This window comes from Amia ocellicauda, chromosome 6 (assembly GCF_036373705.1).
Source record: "Amia ocellicauda isolate fAmiCal2 chromosome 6, fAmiCal2.hap1, whole genome shotgun sequence".
NCBI classification, from domain to species: Eukaryota; Metazoa; Chordata; class Actinopteri; order Amiiformes; family Amiidae; genus Amia; species Amia ocellicauda.
The window spans coordinates 3,586,177-3,607,403 of NC_089855.1; the positions used below are offsets into that span (position 1 = coordinate 3,586,177).

Sequence of the window (21,227 nt, forward strand, 5' to 3'; positions counted from 1 at the left end):
TCCCACAATCCAGTCTGTGTCTGGAAAAGACTACTTCATACTTAGCTATTAATTCAATCAATTTGTCTCTCCAGTAAGAAGACAGCTGACAGGAATCAACATCCAGATCCCCCAACCCAAGGTCTTGTAGAATCTTACTGCGTTCTCTGTAATGTTCAAAATCACTTTCAGCTGTTAGACTCTTTGCTGTACTACTGTGAGTCAAGCTATGTGAGTCAACTGCTACTTTATGCATTTGTTGCTGGTAAACATTATCAGAGTCGTCTATGGTAGGTAAGCTGTCCAAGTCAAAATCCTCCAAAGCAATGCACGGAAACACATCAGCTATCTTAGCATTGCGTCTCAATGTCACTGGTTTGTCAGAGGGGTTAATTATCTTAACAGGAATCCATCCATCCCCCCACAGTGGAGTAACGGTTCTGCCCACTATTATTTATCTCGGACGTGAATGTGCAACAGTGGGCTCCACAACTACAGCACTACCAGCAGAACAAAATGTCGTTCCCGTTAATCTACCCCAAACTTAATGGTCATGCATTGGTTGCAGTGTAACAGCACCCTTAAGTTTCACAATACCAACTTTCTCAGGTAACTCACCCCCTCTCCATCTCTCCAAGTTTGCAAGCAATTGAATCAGCTTGTCACCACTCTCTCCATCAGCAGGGCCAGGCTCTGACAATTTATCCCAAAATTCCCCTGAAACCTTCAACTTTTGAATCACATGTTTGATGACATTACTCCCTATTATCAAATCATCACTTTGACCATCAACAACAAGAGTTGGAACTAATACAGAACAGCCATAGACTTTCATCTGCAACTCACATACTCCCAATGGACTTGTTTTTGCACCACCACAACCAATTAATATGACACCCATAGGCAACAGAGAATCTCTATTTAGAATAACTGATTGTTCAAGATGGGGAACAACAAGGCTACTCAAAGTACATGCCATAGATCCACTATCAATCAATGCTTTCAGCTCAACAGAATTATGAATCAGTACATCAGTATAAAAAAGGGAGTAATTTGGTGAAATCCTTTGTGTATTTTGCATGATAACCTTCACATTTTTCTCCTGTGCAGCACAATGGGAGTAGACAAACTGCAAATCTACATCACTGACAAATGGGGACTGACTAAATGGCCCTACACTCGTCCCCTGGTTGTGTGGGCTCCCCCATTTCCATGCGGCACCGCTGCACTACTATCCGGTGGCGAAACTTGCACAGTTGCAGTTGTGTTCGAAGGACAGTTAATTTTAATGTGCCCTGCAGAATGACAATGGAAGCAAAGCCGGTTTAAACGACAGTGAACCAGGGTGGTATGACCTGCATCTCCGCAGATCATGCAAGGTGCAATATGCTTAACAAAGCTCTTCCTATGGAACTGTTGCTGAGTCTGACTAACAGGTACTCCTACATACTCTTGTGGTCTGTGTTCAAGAACACATTCCAGCATCCCTATTACTCGATCCAGAGAGTTCTCTGGTGAGCCCACGGTAGACGTGTGGGCTCTGGGCGTGTGACTATGATGTTGTAGGAGTGACAGAAACATGGCTTACAGAAAATGATGGGGACGAATACAAGTTGGAAGGATACACACAGTTTAGGAGAGACAGGCAAAATCGAAGAGGGGGTGGGGTAGCATTATATGTGAAAAATGACATTGAGGCAGAAGAACTTGTATCAGATCTCAGTAACGGAACAGAATCTTTGTGGGTGAAACTTTTGAACAAGAGATCTGGAGGATTAGCGGTAGGAGTGTGTTACAGGCCACCAAACTCAGATATTCAGAAAGATGTTGCATTGTACAGTGTAATCAGGACTGCATGTAGCAAGGATATGGCTGTTATAATGGGGGATTTCAATTTCCCACACTTAGACTGGGAAAGCCCAGTGGGGACTACAGAAGCAGAAATAGAAATGGTTGAGATGGTAAATGACTGCTTTCTAACTCAATTTGTCAGGGAACCAACCAGAGAGAGTGCATGTATTGACTTGATGTTTTCAAATGACCAAGATAGAGTCAGGGGGACAGTAGTTAGAGAACCAATGGCAAATTGTGATCACAATATGGTTAGCTTTGAGGCATTCTTTCAAAAAACAAGGTCCAAATCTAAAACAATGGTATACAATTTTAGAAAAGCAAACCTTGAAGGTATGAGACGACACTTAGAAGAGGTTGACTGGAGCACATTGGATACAGAGTCAGTTGAAAATGGATGGGTATATTTTAAGAATATACTACTTGAGGCTCAGGAGCAAATTGAGGACCAAAAAACACTGGCCAAAATGGTTTAATAGAGGTATGCAAAAAAATATCAAGAGAAAGAAAATGTTGTATAGCGCATACAAAAGGGATGGTGATGAAACAAAATACATAGAATATGTTGAGCTGCAAAGAGATCTTAAGAAAGGGATCAGGAAAGCAAAGAGAGAAATAGAAAGAAACATAGCTCTTGGAGCTAAAACCAATGCAAACAGCTTTTTTCAATATTACAACAGCAAGCGGTCAATAAAGGAGGAAGTGAAACAGATAAAGGGCAAAAATGGAGGTATCTTGGAAAACGAACAAGATGTGGCAAATATTCTAAATGAGTATTTCACAGAGGTTTTTACAAAAGAAAAAACAGATAACATGCCACAGGTTAACAACCAGTCCAGGCAAATCCTAAGAGAGATAAGGATAAATGAGGAGGAGGTACTAAAGGGACTAGCAGAATTAAAAACAAACAAATCACCTGGGCCAGATGGGATATTTCCAACAGTACTTAAAGAAATGAGGGAAATGATTTATAGGCCGCTAACTCAAATATTCCAAAAGACACTTAGAACAGGAAATTACAGACCAATCAGTCTCACCTGCATTACATTGCAAGAAGGAGGAATTGAAACAACATGTTTAAACACGTTTGCACAATAGTAAATGTTCAATTTAATTTGATTCTGTCAGATACAGGAAACTCAGGGACCAAATTTGTATTTAATATCAACTCCAAAGATGACTAATGAGAACACATTTACCTTTGAGTCTCTCTGGTCTCCTTCGTCAGTCTGGGGCCGCTGTCGGGGTCATAATCTGCACCCTGTTTGAACAATTAAACAGTGCATATAACAGCTTTTAAACCCCTCAGACAGCTCTACCGCACAGAGCTGAGGAGACATTAATAGCTCATGAAGAACAAACATCCAAACTCCTTCCTTGATCAACTTCCTCTCATCCATTTTTAAATGTGAGGAAGTCCAAAAGACAGTTTTGTAACTCAGCACATGGTTTCAAGAAAAAATGAAATAATCAAACATTTAGTTCTAAAATATTTTACTCTCTTAAATTTAAAAATCCATATAATTTACAATTTGTTATTGAATTCATGATGTCTTTCACAGATAACTGATTTTAAGACCAAATATTATATATAAGACTACTACTTGGAAAAAATGATTAGACAGAAATTTGAGGAGCATCTTAATGAAAACCATATTTTTGGAGATCATGTCTCACTAATTTATTGGAGTTTTTTGAACATGCAACTGCAGCTGTAGATCATGTGAAAGCATATGATATGATATACTTAGATTTTCAAAAACCTTTTGATAAGGTTCCACACCAAAGACTGATCCTCAAATTGGAAGCTGTAGGCATTCAGGGTAATGTAAGTAGATGGATTATTAACTGGTTGATGTATAGGAAACAGAGGGTGTCGATTAGAGGAGTTGCTTCTAACTGGAGTGAGGTTGTTAGTGGAGTTCCACAGGGATCAGTACTAGGGCCTGTGCTTTATAATCTATATTAATGATTTGGACTCTGGGATAGTTAGCAAACTTGTCAAATTTGCAGATGATACTAAAATAGGTAGCTCAGCAGATACAATCTTGGCAGCACAGGTTATTCAAAGGGATTTAGATATTATTCAGTTGTGGGCCGACACCTGGCAGATGAAATTCAATGTGGACAAGTGCAAGGTATTACATGCAGGTAACAAAAATTTCCACTATAATTACACTATGGGAGGAACCAAACTAGATGAAGTAATGCATGAGAAAGACCTAGGAGTCTATGTGGATTCCTCACTCTCCATCCAAACAATGTGGGGAAACAAAAAAAAAGGCAAACAGAATGTTAGGGTATATTGTCAAAAGTGTAGATTTGAGAACAAGGGCAGTAATGTTCAGACTGTACAATGCACTAGTTAGACCTCACCTGGGATACTGTGGACAGTTCTGGGCTCCACACTTCAAGAAAGATATCAATGCTCTAGAAGCAGTTCAGAGGAGCACGACCTTTCAACCCTTGGGCAGTGCTTCCTTTTACAGATAACTGGGGTTGCATTTGCAACCTATTGTTATCTTTCAAGTCGGAAGCACTGCCCAAGGGGGAGGGGTTACTGTATAACAAAACCATCACAAGGGAGGAGGCAGTGAGCTGATAAGGGAACACAACTCGAGACAGTAACCTCAGGGGTCTCGTAGGGCCACCCAGGAGTGAGGACCGTAGTCACACTCTTACCGGGAACTGTCTAGAATCAGCATATACAAAGCGGTGCTACAGAGGTTAACTCTTACGCCCTCCGCTCACAATAGCAAGGCCGGCTGCTCTATAGGCAGTTCAGAGGAGAGCAACCAGACTTATTCCAGGTCTGAAGGGAATGTCCTACTGAGAGACTGAGGGACTGAACCTTTTCACCTTGGAACAGAAGAGACTACATGGGGACTTGATTCAAGTCTTCAAAATCATGAAAGGCATCGACTACATCAAACCAGAGGAGCTTTTCCAGATCAGCAGGAACACACGCACCCGGGGACACAAATGGAAATTGGGCTTCAAGGCATTCAAGATGGAAAACAGGAGACACTTCTTCACACAGAGAGGCGTCACAATCTGAACAAACTCCCCAGCAATGTGGTAGAAGCTGAAAATTTGGGAACATTTAAAAATAGACTGGATAGGATCCTTGGATCACTTAGTTATTAATAGACTCCAAACGAGCATGATGGGTCGAATGGCCTCCTTCGCGTTTGAAAACTTTCTTATGATCTTAAAGTATGACCAAAATCTCTATTGCACATTCTTTCATAAGTTACACTAAACATAAAACAGTACCCTTCTATTGCACATCATTTATTTATAATTGAAACTAGACAAAAAACAGCACATCATTCTTCACAATTTAAACTGGATAAAAAGCAGCACCAATTTAATGTCCTCATCAATTCAATTGCCCTTTACAGTTGCCTCCCTTAAGGAACCAGATCCTACCACTTCCTCAAGCTGAAGACTTTGCCAGTCGGCTGGTATCCCTTCCAGTCTGCCTCCCATAGGGAACTGGGCCATTCCTGTCTGGCAGCTGCACACTTCCTGCAATCGTGGCACCATCTCTGTCTGAATCCTCCTCCCCATCTGCTGAGTCATGTTGCCGGCCCCGTGGGTCACCCAGGGCACTCCCTCAGTCTCATGGTCTCCTGTGCTCTCTCCAGTGCGTTTCCCCTTCTCTGTGCGTCTTCCCCCTTACTTTTATATTCACTGGTTCATTAATAGGGGGCGTGGAGCGACACCCTGGTCCGTACAGGTGAATTTCAACTAAGCAATTAACTTGAACAAAAAAAATAATGTGCAGTAATTGAAAACAATATGGTTAACCCCAACAATTTTTCAGAAACTTATTACAACCTGCCCCTGAGTTTATACAGGCAAACCAGCACATGTCATCTGGTTCTGTCTTTGCAAAATATGTATTTTAGTTTCACCCCTGTTTTGCTGAGGGATTTACAGAGAAATTGGCTTGGTCCCTGTTCTAGAATGGACAGAGAATCCAGAGAATTAGTTTAATTCGGCAGCCCTGACAGTGTTCTTGGCACCGTGTGGAAAGGCAGACTTGAGTCTAAAGTACTTCTGAGCTGCTGCCTTGATCTTCTCATTCCTTAAGCTGTAGATGATGGGGTTGACCAGGGGGGTGAGGAAGTGGTTCAGCCCACCAATGAAAACATGCCCATCAGGGGGAATGCTGTCCACTCTCAGCCCTATAAACTCCACAATCGAGGAGACATAGTACAGCACCACCAGCACTATGTGGGAGGAGCACATTAATAACGCCTTCTTCCAGCTCTCCACAGTTTTCATTTTCACCACTGACAATATGATCCTGCAGTAAGACCACAGCACAAACACAATGGCCCCCCAGTCAACCACCATTGCGAGTGACAGGGCGAAATTCACCTGGGCTGTCACATCAGCACAGGCTAGAGACATTATAGAGGGGTATTCACAGACAACATGCAGGACATGATTAGAGGCACAGAATGGCACTGAACTGGCCAGGGCCACAGACACCAGGGGGACGAGGAAGCCCAGTGCCCAGACTGTGGCCGTCATTGTGAGGCACACCCTGGTGCTGATGATGGTGTTGTAATGTAGTGGTTTCACCACGGCCACATACCGGTCGTAAGCCATGGCCGCCACAAGGAAAACTTCAGTGGTGCCGAAAGACATTAAAAAGTACATCTGCAGGAAACATCCAGTGAAGGAGATGGTCCTATTGTGGCCCCACAGCACAGCCAACAGCTTAGGTATGATGGTAGTGGTCAGCAGCACATCCAGGACAGCCAGGTTCCACAGGAAGAAGTACATGGGTGTGTGGAGCCGAGGGTCCAGTGACACCAGCACCACGATCAGCAGGTTCCCCAGGAAGGTGGCCAGGAAGAGGAGGAGGAAGATGAGGAAGAGTGCATTGTAATGCTCCTGCAGGCCTGGCATTCCCACGATGATGAAATAGGAGGGTGAGGGTAGGGAGGTGTTGGGGTCGCTCATGGCTCAGCACTACACAGGGTCTGTGAAGAGAAGAGGGGCACCTGGAAAGACACGGAGACACTGGCTCAGTTATGCATTTCTTTATATTGAAGAAGATGAAAAGAACCAGAAAACCAGAAAACAAATTCCAGAAAACATGAGGGTCAGATTTATTCATACCTAGACATGTTCTTTAAATAAAATCCAACAAAAACAAATATACAACAACATTCTTCTGGAACTATATAGAGGCCAATCTGGAGGATAATCGCTAAATGTTTGTGAATATATTCTGCTAACAAATATGTATGTATTTACATTTTGAGGTTTAAAATATATTTTAATATATACATATTTTAAATGTATGTTGAATATAAAGAAACATCATTTATGAATGTGATCAAATTGATTTACAAAACATATGTTTGAAACATACTTAGAAAACAGTATTGGTAAACATCTGTAAAGAATATCATTGGTGTATCGATGAATATCATCACTTATCTTCTGAAGAAGAAATTAAATAAAACAAAATCTGATTTAAAAAACATTTTAAAAAAGATCATACCTTCAGAAGTCAGTTTGTGACTGTGGTCTGTGTCTCTCAGTGTGGAGTGACGTTCAGTGCCAGGTACCTGGGCTGTGTGTCTGTTCACTTCAGTCTTCAGCTCCAGTCACAGCTCTTCTGGACAAGACTCTTCACCTGTCGTTTTTTATGGGCATCCTCTCGTGCTGACCCCAGAGGCTGCTGTGTGCAGTGCTGCAGTCTTTATTAACCCTCAGAGACACACAGAGAAGGGGAGCACCAAAGGGATCAGACTCACAGGGCTTACAGTGAGAAGAAAACACTTTTATAAGTTCCTGAATCATATTAGAAGGAATTCAGTCTAACTTTCAAAGCTAACAGGATAAAGCAAAACAAAACACATTTTAAAAATCATAAGCTTCAAAATACAAATTGAAATCGTTTTTCTGGAGAGTGCATGAATACTGAGAATACTTGTATTGTTCAATGGTGTGTGGATTTCCATGATGAATGTTTGCTGTATTCACAGCTTTAACAAATTAGAGATAAGTACCACAGGCCTTAAATAGCAAAGTAAAGCTATTGTCACATTTCCCAGCGGCCGCTGAAGCAGTGTGTGACAGGTGGGCATTGTGAGTGTGTTCTTCAGTCGGCTGTCAGAGGGATCCAAGTAGGCCTGACAGTAAGCCTCTCTCCCAGGGGCTCAGGCACAAGCAGAGCAGACAGACACACACCTGTGCACACCCTAGTTTGATCATAGCATCCTGCGTGACATTGATGAACAGCTTTTGACAATCTCTTGTGTTATAACATACGTTTGTGCCCCACCATTAACTGACAACTGCATATTGTTCTGAGTGTATCCTCAGATGAGAATGTATCTGTTCCTGTTATTATTATTATCATTATTTATTTCTTAGCAGACACCCTTATACAGGGTGACTTACAAAACATTAGTGCAATACAAAGTGCAAAAATACAGTTCAGTACAAGTCAAACATTTCAAATTCAGATTTACATAATACAAAGCATAATACATTTTACAAATTCCAATTTACACAATATATGAGGTCTTACATCCTGGACTGTAAAAGCAGATAAGTGCATGGTATGTCACAGTCAAGGCCCAGGGGAAGGGAGCATAGGGGAGATCAAAATAAACAATTCAAGTACTAGTAATGCAACTGTTATCTTACAGGAGAGTAAATTACTAAATTACAAGTACTGTCTCAAAAGATGCGTTTTTATGGCAAGCCAAATTGTCATTTACAGATATCTCAAAATGCAATTCAAGATATCTTAAATTGAATTGCAGATATCTCAAATTGAATTTGAGATTTCAAATTACATTCAAGATAGCTCAAATTAGATAGGAAGTCAATTTGAGATATCTTGAATTGAATTTAAGATATCTTGAAATTTAGGTTAATCAGAGATATCAACTTGCATTCGAGATCTCATTTAAAGCTCCAATGTCAGATAGCTTGAAATGGAGCAGTGAATGGGATCTCAAATTGAGTTGGAGATATCTCAAATTGATTTCCTGTCCTACTTCAGATCTCTAATTGAATTTAAGATCTCAAAGTAGACAGGAAGTCAATGAAATGGAGTTAGTTTGAGATCTGCAATTCTATTTAAGATATCTTGAATTGTATTTTGAGACATCTCTAAATGACAATTTGGCCTGCCATAGTGTTTTGAATAAGCACCGGAAGGAGGTAAAGGACTCTGCTGTCTTGACTTCAGTGTGTAGGTTGTTCCACCACTTAGGGGCCAGGGATGAGAAGGAGCGGGCTCTGGAGGAAGGAGAGTGGAGAGGAGGCAGAGTTAGTCTTTTGGCACCAGAAGACCGTAGTGGTCTGAAGGGGATGTATGGAGAGACGAGTGTCTGAAGGTAGCTTGGTGCAGTGTGGTCGAGACAGCAGTAGATGAGGGTCAATGTCTTGAATGGAATGCGTGCCGGTATCGGGAGCCAGTGGAGGGAGCGGAGCAGTGGAGTAGCGTGTGCGAATCAGGGCAGAGAGAATAATGACAAGCTGCAGAGTTCAGCTTGTTCAGCTTGTTCAGAGTTCAGAGTCACAGAGCACTCCTCGACAAACTACTCAGAGTGGGTTTCTGATCTCCCAGACTGTCGCTCTGTGGCCTATGGTGTAACAGCACTCTCCATCTGTGCTCAGACCCCAGACCGTTCACCACACAGCCATCCATTCAGTTATTAGTAATTGAGAACTCAGTTGGAACAAAAACCAGCAAGGTGGGGGGTACACCAGGACCAGGATTGAGAACCACTGCTGCAAACCACAGGGGACCTAAAATGGCAGAAGTTGTTGCAAGTTAATATTCTGTCATATAAACAACACAGATCCTTTTTTTACATGAACATTTTAATAATTTAAAAATAGTGTACAGTGCCCTTCAGATAGATAATTCATAGCCTTGAGTAAATGGGTACAAAAAATTTCATATCAAAGAAAGATTTATGGATTGCATTGTGTGTCATGCTGAAAAAAGCCAGATTAATTAATTTAAAAAAAAAAATCAGTAATCTTATTTCACAGAGCAAAATCATGTTTGTCATCAATAAGTAATTTCCATAAAACATGATTTATTCATACCTCAAAGTCAGGGGTGTCAGACTTCAGTCCTAGTGGGCCGAAGGGTCTACTGGTTTTTGTTCCAATAGGAGCTTCCAATTACTTATGCAATTTACTTGAGTAGGCTTATCTAAAACTTTCATATTAGATTGTTATAGCTCATGCCTTACAATTAGTTGATAACTCAAAACATTGAACCCATAGAACACTTCAGAGTCTGAAGAGAAGTGTTAAATTCATCCGGTTAATTGTTTAGACCAATTAAGGAGCCGATAGCTGGGGTGAAATGAATGATTTCTGGTTTGTTTCTTCCCACGGATTTACACGGAAGCTCCGCAGGTGCGGTTTGCACAAGGAAAGGGTTTTTGTTTGTTTATCCTGAACATATTCACAATTCTGCAGCAATGTCTTTAACACTAAATGACAGTGTAAGTTTAATGCACCGCACCAAGTGCACACTTGCTGTAATTTAAAAACACTCATGTTCGTGATGAGGTCAGGACAAACTCGTCACCACAATACACCATGGACACAAGGCAGTCAATAAAACAAGCATTTTATTCCAATTAGTTAAATGATATCCACAATACGTCCCAACCGGAGTGTATTCCTGCCTTGTGCCCTATGCCTGCCGTGATCGCCCCTATAGTTTCCCCCGCGACCCTCACCACTTTAGCGGTTTCGAAAATGGATGGATGGATGGATGGATATCCACAATACACGTTCACAGCAGGGGCAACTAGCAGGGCACGAAATATGTTAGTCCCAGAAGTATTTTTAACCAGCAGTTAAAATTGCCTTTAATTGGTCTGGGCAAATAAAATGTTAAAACCAATACAAAAGCTAAAAGTAGAAATATAAACTATAGTAAATCCCTAACTAAATCTAAGCCCACAACCATACTCCCTAATCACAGAGTTCACTAGCAGCAATACACAAAGAAGAATAAAGGAAAAGGGAATAAATAGTCCCGATGTACAGTCCTATATACGGTGATTTCCATCAGTCCCAATCCGGCCCAGAACACGGCTCCCATCCCAGGCTGGGGATGAAGATCCTCCCACGGGCACTCTTCTCTGCTTGTCCACGCAACCCATGCCAATTAAGGAAAGAGGGAGGGAGGGAGAGAGAGAGAGAGAGAGAAAGAATGGAATACTCAGGGTAAGGACACACTCACGGATAGTATTAAATACGTCTCTCTCACCATTTAATGTGCTTCTCTCCGTCTGTGCTGCTTGATCCGGAGCCCAAGGTGCCGGCTACCGCTACAGAAATGGAAGTCGCCAAATCTCCAAGGTAAGTCTGATAATGCATTCAACTAAAATACACTGTTAATTCATGTCTTTCGCCAATTATAATCCACTACGTTTTTCTAGACCACACTAGGTGCACGGCGTTCAGCAGCTAATGTTTTTCCAACCAGCCATTCTTCCGCAAGGACCCGTTTCGACCAACGAAGACTCGGCTCCCACCGGCTGGCACCCTCACAGTATACGGTTCTCCACAGCCCGTCCTGCTGTCTTGCTGCAGCCCTGTGGTCACGTTTGCTGCTGGTGTTCAAAGCTGCCTTTTCTGTCTGCTTCTCCGCTGCTCTCTTTCTTCTGGTCAGGGCAGCTTTTATTCACGCTGCGTGCTAACAGGTGTGGTGGCTGTGAGTGAAGGGTGGGGCGCTGTTTAGTGAAACAGGTGCGCTGCATTAACTGTGGTCTGTGTCTCAGTGTGGAGTGACGTTCAGTGCCAGGTACCTGGGCTGTGTGTCTGTTCACTTCAGTCTTCGGCTCCAGTCACAGCTCTTCTGGATCAGACTCTTCACCGGTCGTTTTTTATGGGCGTTCTCTCGCACTGACCCCAGAGGCTGTTGTCTGCAGTGCTGCAGTCTTTATTAACCCTCAGAGAAAAACAGAGAGGGGGAGCACCAAAGGGAACAGACTCACAGGGCTTACAGTGAGAAGAAAAACACTTTTATAAATTCCTGATGCATTTTGGTGGGAAATAACACCATGCTTCAGCCCAAGTACACTGCACATTGGAGATACACCCACATAAGGTGAGCACAAGCTCCTAGCACAGTTCTTTCTTTTTATATATATTCCCCTACAGCTAAGGCCCAGGTGGTCCCCATACAGAACACTTCCAGGTTGTTCCTGGTGATGGGATCTGGCAGAGAAACATAAAACAGATCCGACCCTGGAGGTCATGCCAGAGATTACTGGAGCTGCCAGTTTCATTGTGGAGCTCATGATGTATTCGTTGCATGCATCTGGCCATTTGCTGGTGGCCCTGGTTGCTGCCAGGCTCTAGCTGTGGCTTTCTCAGGCCAGGGTGCCTGAGAAGGACAAGCCACACCTCCTTGTTGCACCTATCACTCATGGCTTAACTTTTGGTCCTGCAGTTGAATCTACCTACATCAGCGCCTTGCTTCTTCCCTCACAGCAATGGCCTAGTCTGACTGGCGATTTACACTGTCCTCTACAGGTGGGAGCTTCCAAGGACCACAGGGTGTCTTTCATGTCTCTCAGAATCCTGCACCTGAGATAACACGGCAGTCTCTGACCTCCACCTACTCCAAGCAACTTGGTAATTTGCTTTCTTGCACCAATAACATTAATCTCAGCTACCACTTATCTTAGATCTGAGGTACCTGAAACTCCACCTGCAGGTATTCAAGTTTAAGATGCTCACTACTTTATCGCCAAGGCCATTCGACAGGGCTACTGGTTAAAGACTATGGACTTGAAAGACGTATACTTTCATGTTCCCATGTGTGCTGGTCAAGGTTCCCATGTGTGCTGGTCAAAGTGGAGGTTTTTGAGATTTGCGTTTCCGGACAAAGTGTTCAAGTTCCAGGTCTTGCTGTTCGGTCTTTCCCATGTATAGACACCACTCTGGTGCCATATATGCTACAATGCATGAGGGTCCTGAAATATTTAGACACCTGGCTGTTGTGTGCCTATTCATGGGAGCAGGTGGTGGCTCATATGAGATTAGTTATTACTGACCTCCAGGGGTTGGGCCTCAGGGTCAACCTGGAGAATAGCTGGTTAGTCAAGTTAAGGACTGCAATTTCTGGAGCTGCATCTGAACTCTTTGTTCATGACAGTGTCACTTGTGGATGCTTGCATTGCTGCTATGCAGACCTGTCTATCCCACTTCATACTTGGGGACAGGGTTTCAGTAAGATTGTGCCAGAGGCTGCTGAGCTTTAGAATTAAATATGACTCTGAATATTCACTTAATATTACTCTCCTTGATCGGTAAAGAAAATGGTTATCTATGATCTTAAAAACAATTATGTTTGGATTCAATTTACTTTTGGAGGACTGGTGTAATAGTTGTAAAAATGTCTAAAGAATGAAAACCCTAAACAGACCCATAGACAAAGAGAAGTTAATGGCTGGTAACTAAAGATAAGGGGCCTGATATTCAAACTTTGTGCAATTTCCGCACAAATTGTGTACAGCGCAAGTGCTACTTGGCCAAAGAAAGAGAGATATTCAAACATGGTGCAAATCTTTGGTGACATTGGATTATAGCATTTTTTACCTGTGTTGTGCCAATCTGTTTGGGGCTCACAAACTCGCCTGTGCCACTCCACAGTGCACTATTATTCCTACTGTTTGAGCCAGCTTTGCACATTTCTTGGATGAATGTACGCCGCAAATATCACACAAAAATGTGTATATTCAGTCAAAATAGGACTTTTAAGCAATTCAAATTCGATTGCGCTATGCGAATGTTTAATGACCTCTAAAGAATAAATGTCTTTATTATTATAGCTATTATTAATCACAATTTATTGTCATTGATTTCTTAAATTTTGTTTGGCTGAATTCGATTAATGATCCATTCTAACTGGATTAACTAATTAATTTTCCATGCTTTGTTGTTACATTTGCTATGAGTTCACATTCCCTGAACCTTGTAATTGAAATGCAAAAATGGAAGCTGTGTAAAAGACGTATTAATCACCTTATAATTGTCCATTCTACTCTGATACCATTTAACTTCAGGACAAAATATATATAAATAATTAAAAAAGGGAAAAATAAATAAAATAAGTTACACCCCCACTTCGGGAATCAAACTCACAATGATGGTAGCCTAAGTATCCTACAGCTGCCTCAACCAACTGTCCTGATTAGTTGTATATGACTCAATTACTGGAATTAGTCACAAATAACTGTATACATTAGAAAATAATTAGAAATAAGAACAAATGTGTGTGTATGTGTGTGTGTGCATATATATATATATATATATATATATATATACACCTATATATGTATATGTGTATGTTATATGGCTCTATGATAAGTGAATGCACTCATGGTTACTTATGCTCATATGGAGAACGTATAAAGGTGGTGAATTGTGTCTGTGTGAGGCTGGTACACCCTGCAGCATATCTTTGCCTGTGTCAGGGTTGCTGTTGCCAGAGTACAGTGCAACATTACTGTCCAAATGTCCACGGACACGCTGCATGCTACTAACTACGTTTCCTATGTATGTATGTATGTATGTATGTATTTTCATTCAGTCAATAAATGACTGTCAGGAACTTGTTCTGGTGCAGCACACATACAACTATATATAAAAACAGACAGCCCCACAATCCCATAGTTAACTGTGCGCTGGAATGTCGCTGTCCGTTATTTTGCATGTCGCAAACCTGTTTTTTGTGCAGTGCACAGCTACGAATATAGCAGGAATCACAGATAATTTCAGGCACTACCCCCGTTTTGTGCCTTATACAATTAAAGGGTGAATGGCACAGAATGGATTGTGCCACGCAAAACTGGGTGTTGAATATGGCAAATTATGTGCATCTGTCCCAAGGTGCTTAGGATTCAAAGGAAACAATATATCAAATGTAGGTTTTCTAACAGTGAATTGAGAATCTCTGAATATTGAGAATTCAGAATTATTCTTTGAAGACGTCCTTTGTACTGGCCATTTTTTTGGCTAAGAGTGAGAGGGAGTGGCATGCACTTTGTGCATCCTTCCTGATTGTATTTAGCAGATGATGGCTCCAGAGCCTCCCTGCATCCAAATCACGCTTTTCTTCCTAAACGTTTGATACTGTATCACGTCGATAAGCCGCTGGAGTTGATGGCTTTCCATCTGCACCATTTGCATTTCCTTTGCCCTGTGCAGGCATTGCAATGTTATATTTATACTCTATTGGTCAGACTGATCAACTCTGTGTCATGCTGCCCTGGTTTTGGGGCCTGTCTCACTGCATTGTGGAGACCCTTGCCTTGGGTTGAGAGGCAACTGGCCTCCAGGTGCCAGAGCAGCTATTGGCACATCCATACATGGCTTGCTACTTCATGGGCGCTCTTTTGGGGCACCCCCTTATCTGAGGTTTTATCTGAGACTATACCACACACTATTATGTGCTTTTACAGGCTGGATCTGCTGAGAGCTGCTTCATCCCTGACAGTGCCTGTGTTCACTTCTGCTGGACAGTCAAAGCAGGTTTGAGATTCAAATTTACTTATGCGACCAAGCAGTCTGTGAAATGTGGGCATTGTGAATGAGTTTCATATTTGCATTCTTTATAGCAATGTGTTCTGTAACCAGGAGTGTCCTGCAGAGAGCATCCAAAGTCCAGTGCAGGGAACTGGGAGCACTGAGGCTTCCATGGGAAAAGGACCCTTTTACAGACACTGTAGGAAACAGACAAACAAATAACCACAGACTCAACATACACACTCAAACTGCTGTTGAAATGTACGAGACTCACGGGTCAAAACAGACTCTGTGAAATATTTTCAAAACTAGTTGTCCCTCCCCAACAGCACAGCAGCCCCATTACACAATTATAACACCATTAATCGGACCCGGCCTCGTGCTTGTGATTGGTGCCTCGAGACGGTCAAAAACCGCCCCCTCGGGTGACCTACAAGCATTAAAAAGAAGTTTGTTTGCCAAATGAAATTGAAAGATCATTTGCCAAATAAAACTGAAAGATCAATTGGCAAATTAAATTGAAAGATCACTTGGCAAACAGTGCAATCAATTAATTAATTGATTTATGAATTGATTTTACCAATTGACTAATTAATTTACAAACTAATTTACTAATTTATTAATCAACTTATGAGTTAACAATTAAATTTTGCTCCATAACCTTAATTAATAGTTTCCAAATTTGGACCTGAGAATTTGACTTTTTCATGCATTTCATCACCCCAAGATGGGCGGTGAAAGAGGAGAGACTGAAATGGAGTATCGGATGAGTTTCTGGAGACAGAGAAGGAGACTACCCTGAACGTGAGTATAGGAAAAACATATCTTAAGTTACAATTTTTTTGCTAGATTTTTAAGACATTTACGTATTTCCAATAACAAGTAAAACATTCAGTCTGATTTGAACTGAGTTTAAATGCATACAGTGACTGAAGTGAAGAAACCAAATAAGTTCGAACTGGACACAGTATGAATAAAAGAGTTTTACTTCAATTCATTTCTTAAAAAAAATACGCGATTGAAACTGCTTGCGCTTAATTTTGTTTTGGATTTCTATATAAATATGTATTTTACTACATTTTTGGGACTGATATGTTTTGGTTTGTGTTTATTTGAATAAGGGATTCTCAAGCTCTCAGTAAAACACTGGTACCAGAATTCAAATATTATGAAAGAAGGGTTTGTTATTTTTCATATCAATGCATTCTGTGATTAATCTGTACAGTACTGATTGAATGTGTTTCACTGTTGAATCATAAACACTATTTTTTGTTAATTGTATTTCTTTTTCATTAAATTGAATGTTTAAATTGTAATTTGTAGTATTTAGAGCTAAGGTTTATTTTGCATTAAGGGTTATAACTTGAGTTTTATTGAGTGCTCAGTGGTACAGCAGCACCTTCCTGGATGGAGGTGTACCGCCATAGTTATATTATTTTTACAAGTACAGCACACATGTATAGATTACACTAGTATAATTATAGTATAGTTTCTTTCCTCAATTGATACTTATATTGCAGTATACATTCACATAACCTTCACTTCACTGTTTACACTACTAAGACTAGCCAAGTTCCAAACAAACCAGGTCCCATATCACTCCCCTAGTACTGTGTGGCTCCTATTAGATGTACTGTGTGGAGAAGTGGGGGTCACATAAGTAAAGATCTGTATACTGTGTCTGTGTGTGTCAACATGATGCTTGTGCTTTGTGTCATATGTGGGGACAGTTGGACACAGGGGGACCTTTTGCTTAACTTGAAGAATTCAGTGAACTGGTCGACCTACATGGCTGCATCTGCCCTGTGTATATTCAGGCAAACCGGCACATGTAATCCGGTTCTGTCTTTGCAAGAAACGTTTTTGTTGAGGGATTTACAGGGATTTATTTATTCAACAGCCCTGACAGTGTTCTTGGCAGTGTGTGGAAAGACAGACTTGAGTGCAAAGTACCTCTGAGTTGCTGCCATTATCTTCTTATTCCTTAAGCTGTAGATGATTGGGTTGACCAGGGGGGTGAGGAAGTAGTTCAGCCCACCAATGAAAATGCGCCCAATGGGGGAAATGCTGTCCACTCTCAGCCCTATATACACCACAGCCGAGGAGACATAGTACAGCACCACCAGCACTACGTGGGAGGAGCACATGTAGAAGGCCTTCTTCCGGCTCTCCACAGTTTTCATTTTCAACACCGATATTATGATCCTGCAGTAGGTGAACAGCACAAATACAAAGGGTCCCCAGTCAACCACCATGGCGAGAAACAAGGCAAAATTCACCTGGGCCATCACATCAGCACAGGCTAGAGACATTACAGTGGGGTAGTCACAGAAACAGTGTAAAACATAGTTGGAGGTACAGTATGGCACTGAACTGGCGAGGGCCACAGATACCAGGGGGACAAGGAAGCCCAGCACCCAGACTGTGGCGGTCATCGTGAGGCACACCCTTGTGCTGATGATGGTGTTGTAATGCAGTGGCTTCACTATGGCCACGTACCGGTCGTAAGCCATGGCTGCCACAAGGAATATTTCTACAGCCGCAATTGAGATGATGAAGTACATCTGCAGGAAGCAGCCCATGAAGGAGATGGTCCTGTCGTGGCCCCACAGCACTGCCAGCAGCTTCGGTATCATGGCGGTTGTCAGTAGCACATCCAGGACAGCCAGGTTCCACAGGAAGAAGTACATGGGTGTGTGGAGCCGGGGGTCCAGGGCCACCAGAACCACAATCAGGAGGTTCCCCAGGATGGTAGCCAGGAAGAGGAGGAGGAAGATGGGGAAGAGTGTGGTGTAGTGTTCCTGCAGGCCTGGCACCCCCACGATGATAAAATAGGAGGCTGAGGGCAGGGAGGTGTTGGGGTCACTCATGGCTCAGGACCACACAGGGTCTGTAAAGAGAAGAGGGGCAGCTGGGAGGAGAGAAGGACACTGGCTCAGTTATGCATTTCTCTATATTGAATAAGTAAACACCATATCAGGGGTCTAACTGCATTACACAGAACAAAGTCATGTTTGTGATCGATAAGTAATTTAATTCCAGAAAACATGAGGGTCGGATTTATTCAAACCTCTAAGTGTTCTATAAATAAAATGTAACAAAAACAAATCTACAGCAACATTCTGCTGTGTGGAAGTTCAGTGGGATCTTCTGGAACTATATAGTGACCTCCTGAAGGTTTCCTGTATCAAAGGAGATTTTAAAGTAATCAATCTGGAGGACACTGTAAATGTTTCAACATATTTGTAATTTGAAATTCTGTAACAAATATCTGTATTTCAATTAAATAAAAATAAAAATATATGTATGTAAAAACATTTTAAATATGTATATCATTTCAAAATATATATTGAATATAGAGAAACATCATTTAATGAATGTGATCAAATTGATTTACAACACATATGTTTGAAACATATGTAGAAAACAGTATTGGTGAAAATCTGTAAAGAATATAATTGATGTATCAATGAATTTCATGACATATCTTCTTAAGAATAAATTAAATAAAACATTTTAGAAGAAGCTCAAACCTTTCAGATGTCATTTCGTTGCTGTGGTCTGTATCTCTCAGTGTGGAGTGATGTTCAGTGCCAGGTACCTGGGCTGTGTGTCTGTTCTGTTCTGGACAAGACTCTTCATGTGTCGTTTTTTATGGGCGGCCTCTTGCACTGACCCCAGAGGCTGCTGTCTGCAGTGCTGCAGTCTTTATTAACCCTCAGAGAGACACAGATAAGGGGAGCACCAAAGGGATCAGACTCACAGGACTTACAGTGAGAAGAAAACACTTTTATCAGTTCCTGACTCATGTTGGTGGGAATTCAGAGACTGAATTTCAAAGTTAGCAGGATTGATGCTATCTCTGAGGAACCCCCAGAGATAGCAACTTCATTTTCTCCTACATGCCATCCATAGGAAGTTTTTTTGTTTTTCTCTCCTCCGTGCCTAAATGGTTTATTTACTTAAATGTTCACTCACTTTATTCTAGATCTTGTAAAATGTTTACAGGTCTAGATTTGATTTTATTGTATTTATGTTTTTTATTTTGCTGTACGTTTGTTGTATGTTTACCAGTTTGTAAAGTGCTCTGTGGCTACCCTGCGAAGGGCGCTATACAAATAAAAATTGATTGATTGATTGATTGATTTAACAAGCACAACAAAATGCAAAACAATATCACAGTAAAGTAGTACAGGCAGTAAACAGCAAAGTAAAGCTATTGTCACATTTCCCAGCGGCCGCTGAAGCAGTGTGTGACAGGTGGGCATTGTGAGTGTGTTCTTCAGTTGGCTGTCAGAGGGGTCCATGTAGGCCCTTGAGCCTGACAGCAAGCCTCTCTCCCAGGGGCTCAGGCACAGGCAGAGCAGACAGACACACACCTGTGCACCCCCTGGTTTGATCACAGGAGGGTATGAAGGGAGGGTCTGATCTCCACAGCTTTTCTAACAGCAGTGCAGGTTCAAGTCCAGCTGAACTCTGCAGTAGCCAATTGAAATTATGTATTTCTCAATCGGACCAATTTGAACCCTTTCCTCTCTCACAATGCAATCTCTATCTCAGGCTAAAAACCAACCCGCATGTGCTGTTATCTGCTTTCACTGTACAGGTATACCTTGCTTAGCACGAGAAAAAGAACTATTCGTGCTAAACAAAATTCCTGCTCAACGGGGCTATAAATACATTTAATTAATAGGGATAGGTTTCATCAATGTGAAAACAAACAACAAAATTAGTTGGGTAATAATATATATGTCAATCAAGAAACTGGATTCACATTCATAATAATGGACTTTTTATTTGAATAATTGAAATTTTTATTTTAATCCGCTGAACTTCTTGACTCCTGACTGTATTCTCGGTTGTCAACACTTTATTCAAGGGGAGGGGGAGTCAGTCTGAATGCAGTTAAAGGACATGCACTTTAATTAAGTTTACAGTGTTTACAAAGATCTACTTACTGTATAGCTCAGCATGTATATTTGTACAGCAGGTTTACATACTGTAAACATGTTTTGCACTCAGTTTACAGAGTAATGTAAGGTTTAAGTGTCACAGACAGTGTCGTGACTTGGCCATCACTTGGTATTTTGTTTATATTATTCAATCAGAAATTACTTTTCTATGACTTTTACTATTGTGTACTTTTCTTTCTTTTATTTGATTTTGGATTTTTATTAAATTACTGGTTTTGTGTTTTGTGTTTCTTTCACTTTTTTTTTTCACATGCATTGTATTGTTTTGCCGAGTCACCTAGCCAGAGCACATTCCCACGTGGATCCACCTGCATTCCACAGCTGATTGCTTCACCTGCGTCCCTGACCTGCAGACTAGGTCTATTTAACTAGCTGACAGATGGTCGATAGGCAGAGAGAGAGCAGCTGGTGTGGAGCTTTCAGACTGCACGTGTGGGAGCTATAGGTTGAGATGGGAGGCAGTGTGTGGAGATGAGTGGCATTCCTTCTATTCTGTGTGGATTACAAATCTGTTACCAGAGGACTGTATTGGTTCCTAGTGAGCGGCAAAGATTTGGCGAATGCAGCTGGAGAGGACGGTTTCTTCCAGGGCAAGCTAAGTGTCTAATCTCTTGCCATTTTGGATATGAATATATGTGAAAAGAGAAGACATAAAAAGATAAGGTGTTAAGCATCTTTTATTCAGTATTGCCGCCGCTGTCAGCTCCTCCCGTGTTTCTCCCTGTTGGCCCCCATGGAACACTCGGGTTACATACCTGTGAGAGATACTGGTCATAATTTTTTTTTCATACATTTCACTGACCCTTTTTTTGTGGATTTACTGTATTGTGTACCGACTGTCATTCCTGACTAAAACTGCAGACTTCTGGACTC

At 41.5% G+C, this 21,227-nt stretch overlaps 2 protein-coding genes across 2 annotated transcripts; both read right to left on the minus strand.

The window, feature by feature from the left end:
- Nucleotides 1-5,823: 5,823 nt before the first annotated feature.
- On the minus strand, nucleotides 5,824-6,810 carry LOC136751699 (olfactory receptor 6N2-like). The gene has a single exon (XM_066707492.1). The coding sequence runs from the start codon at nucleotides 6,808-6,810 to the stop codon at nucleotides 5,824-5,826; it is 987 nt and encodes a 328-aa protein (XP_066563589.1).
- A 10,460-nt stretch (nucleotides 6,811-17,270) lies between these two features.
- LOC136751700 (olfactory receptor 2AT4-like) lies at nucleotides 17,271-18,251 on the minus strand. The gene has a single exon (XM_066707493.1). The coding sequence runs from the start codon at nucleotides 18,249-18,251 to the stop codon at nucleotides 17,271-17,273; it is 981 nt and encodes a 326-aa protein (XP_066563590.1).
- Nucleotides 18,252-21,227: the final 2,976 nt, after the last annotated feature.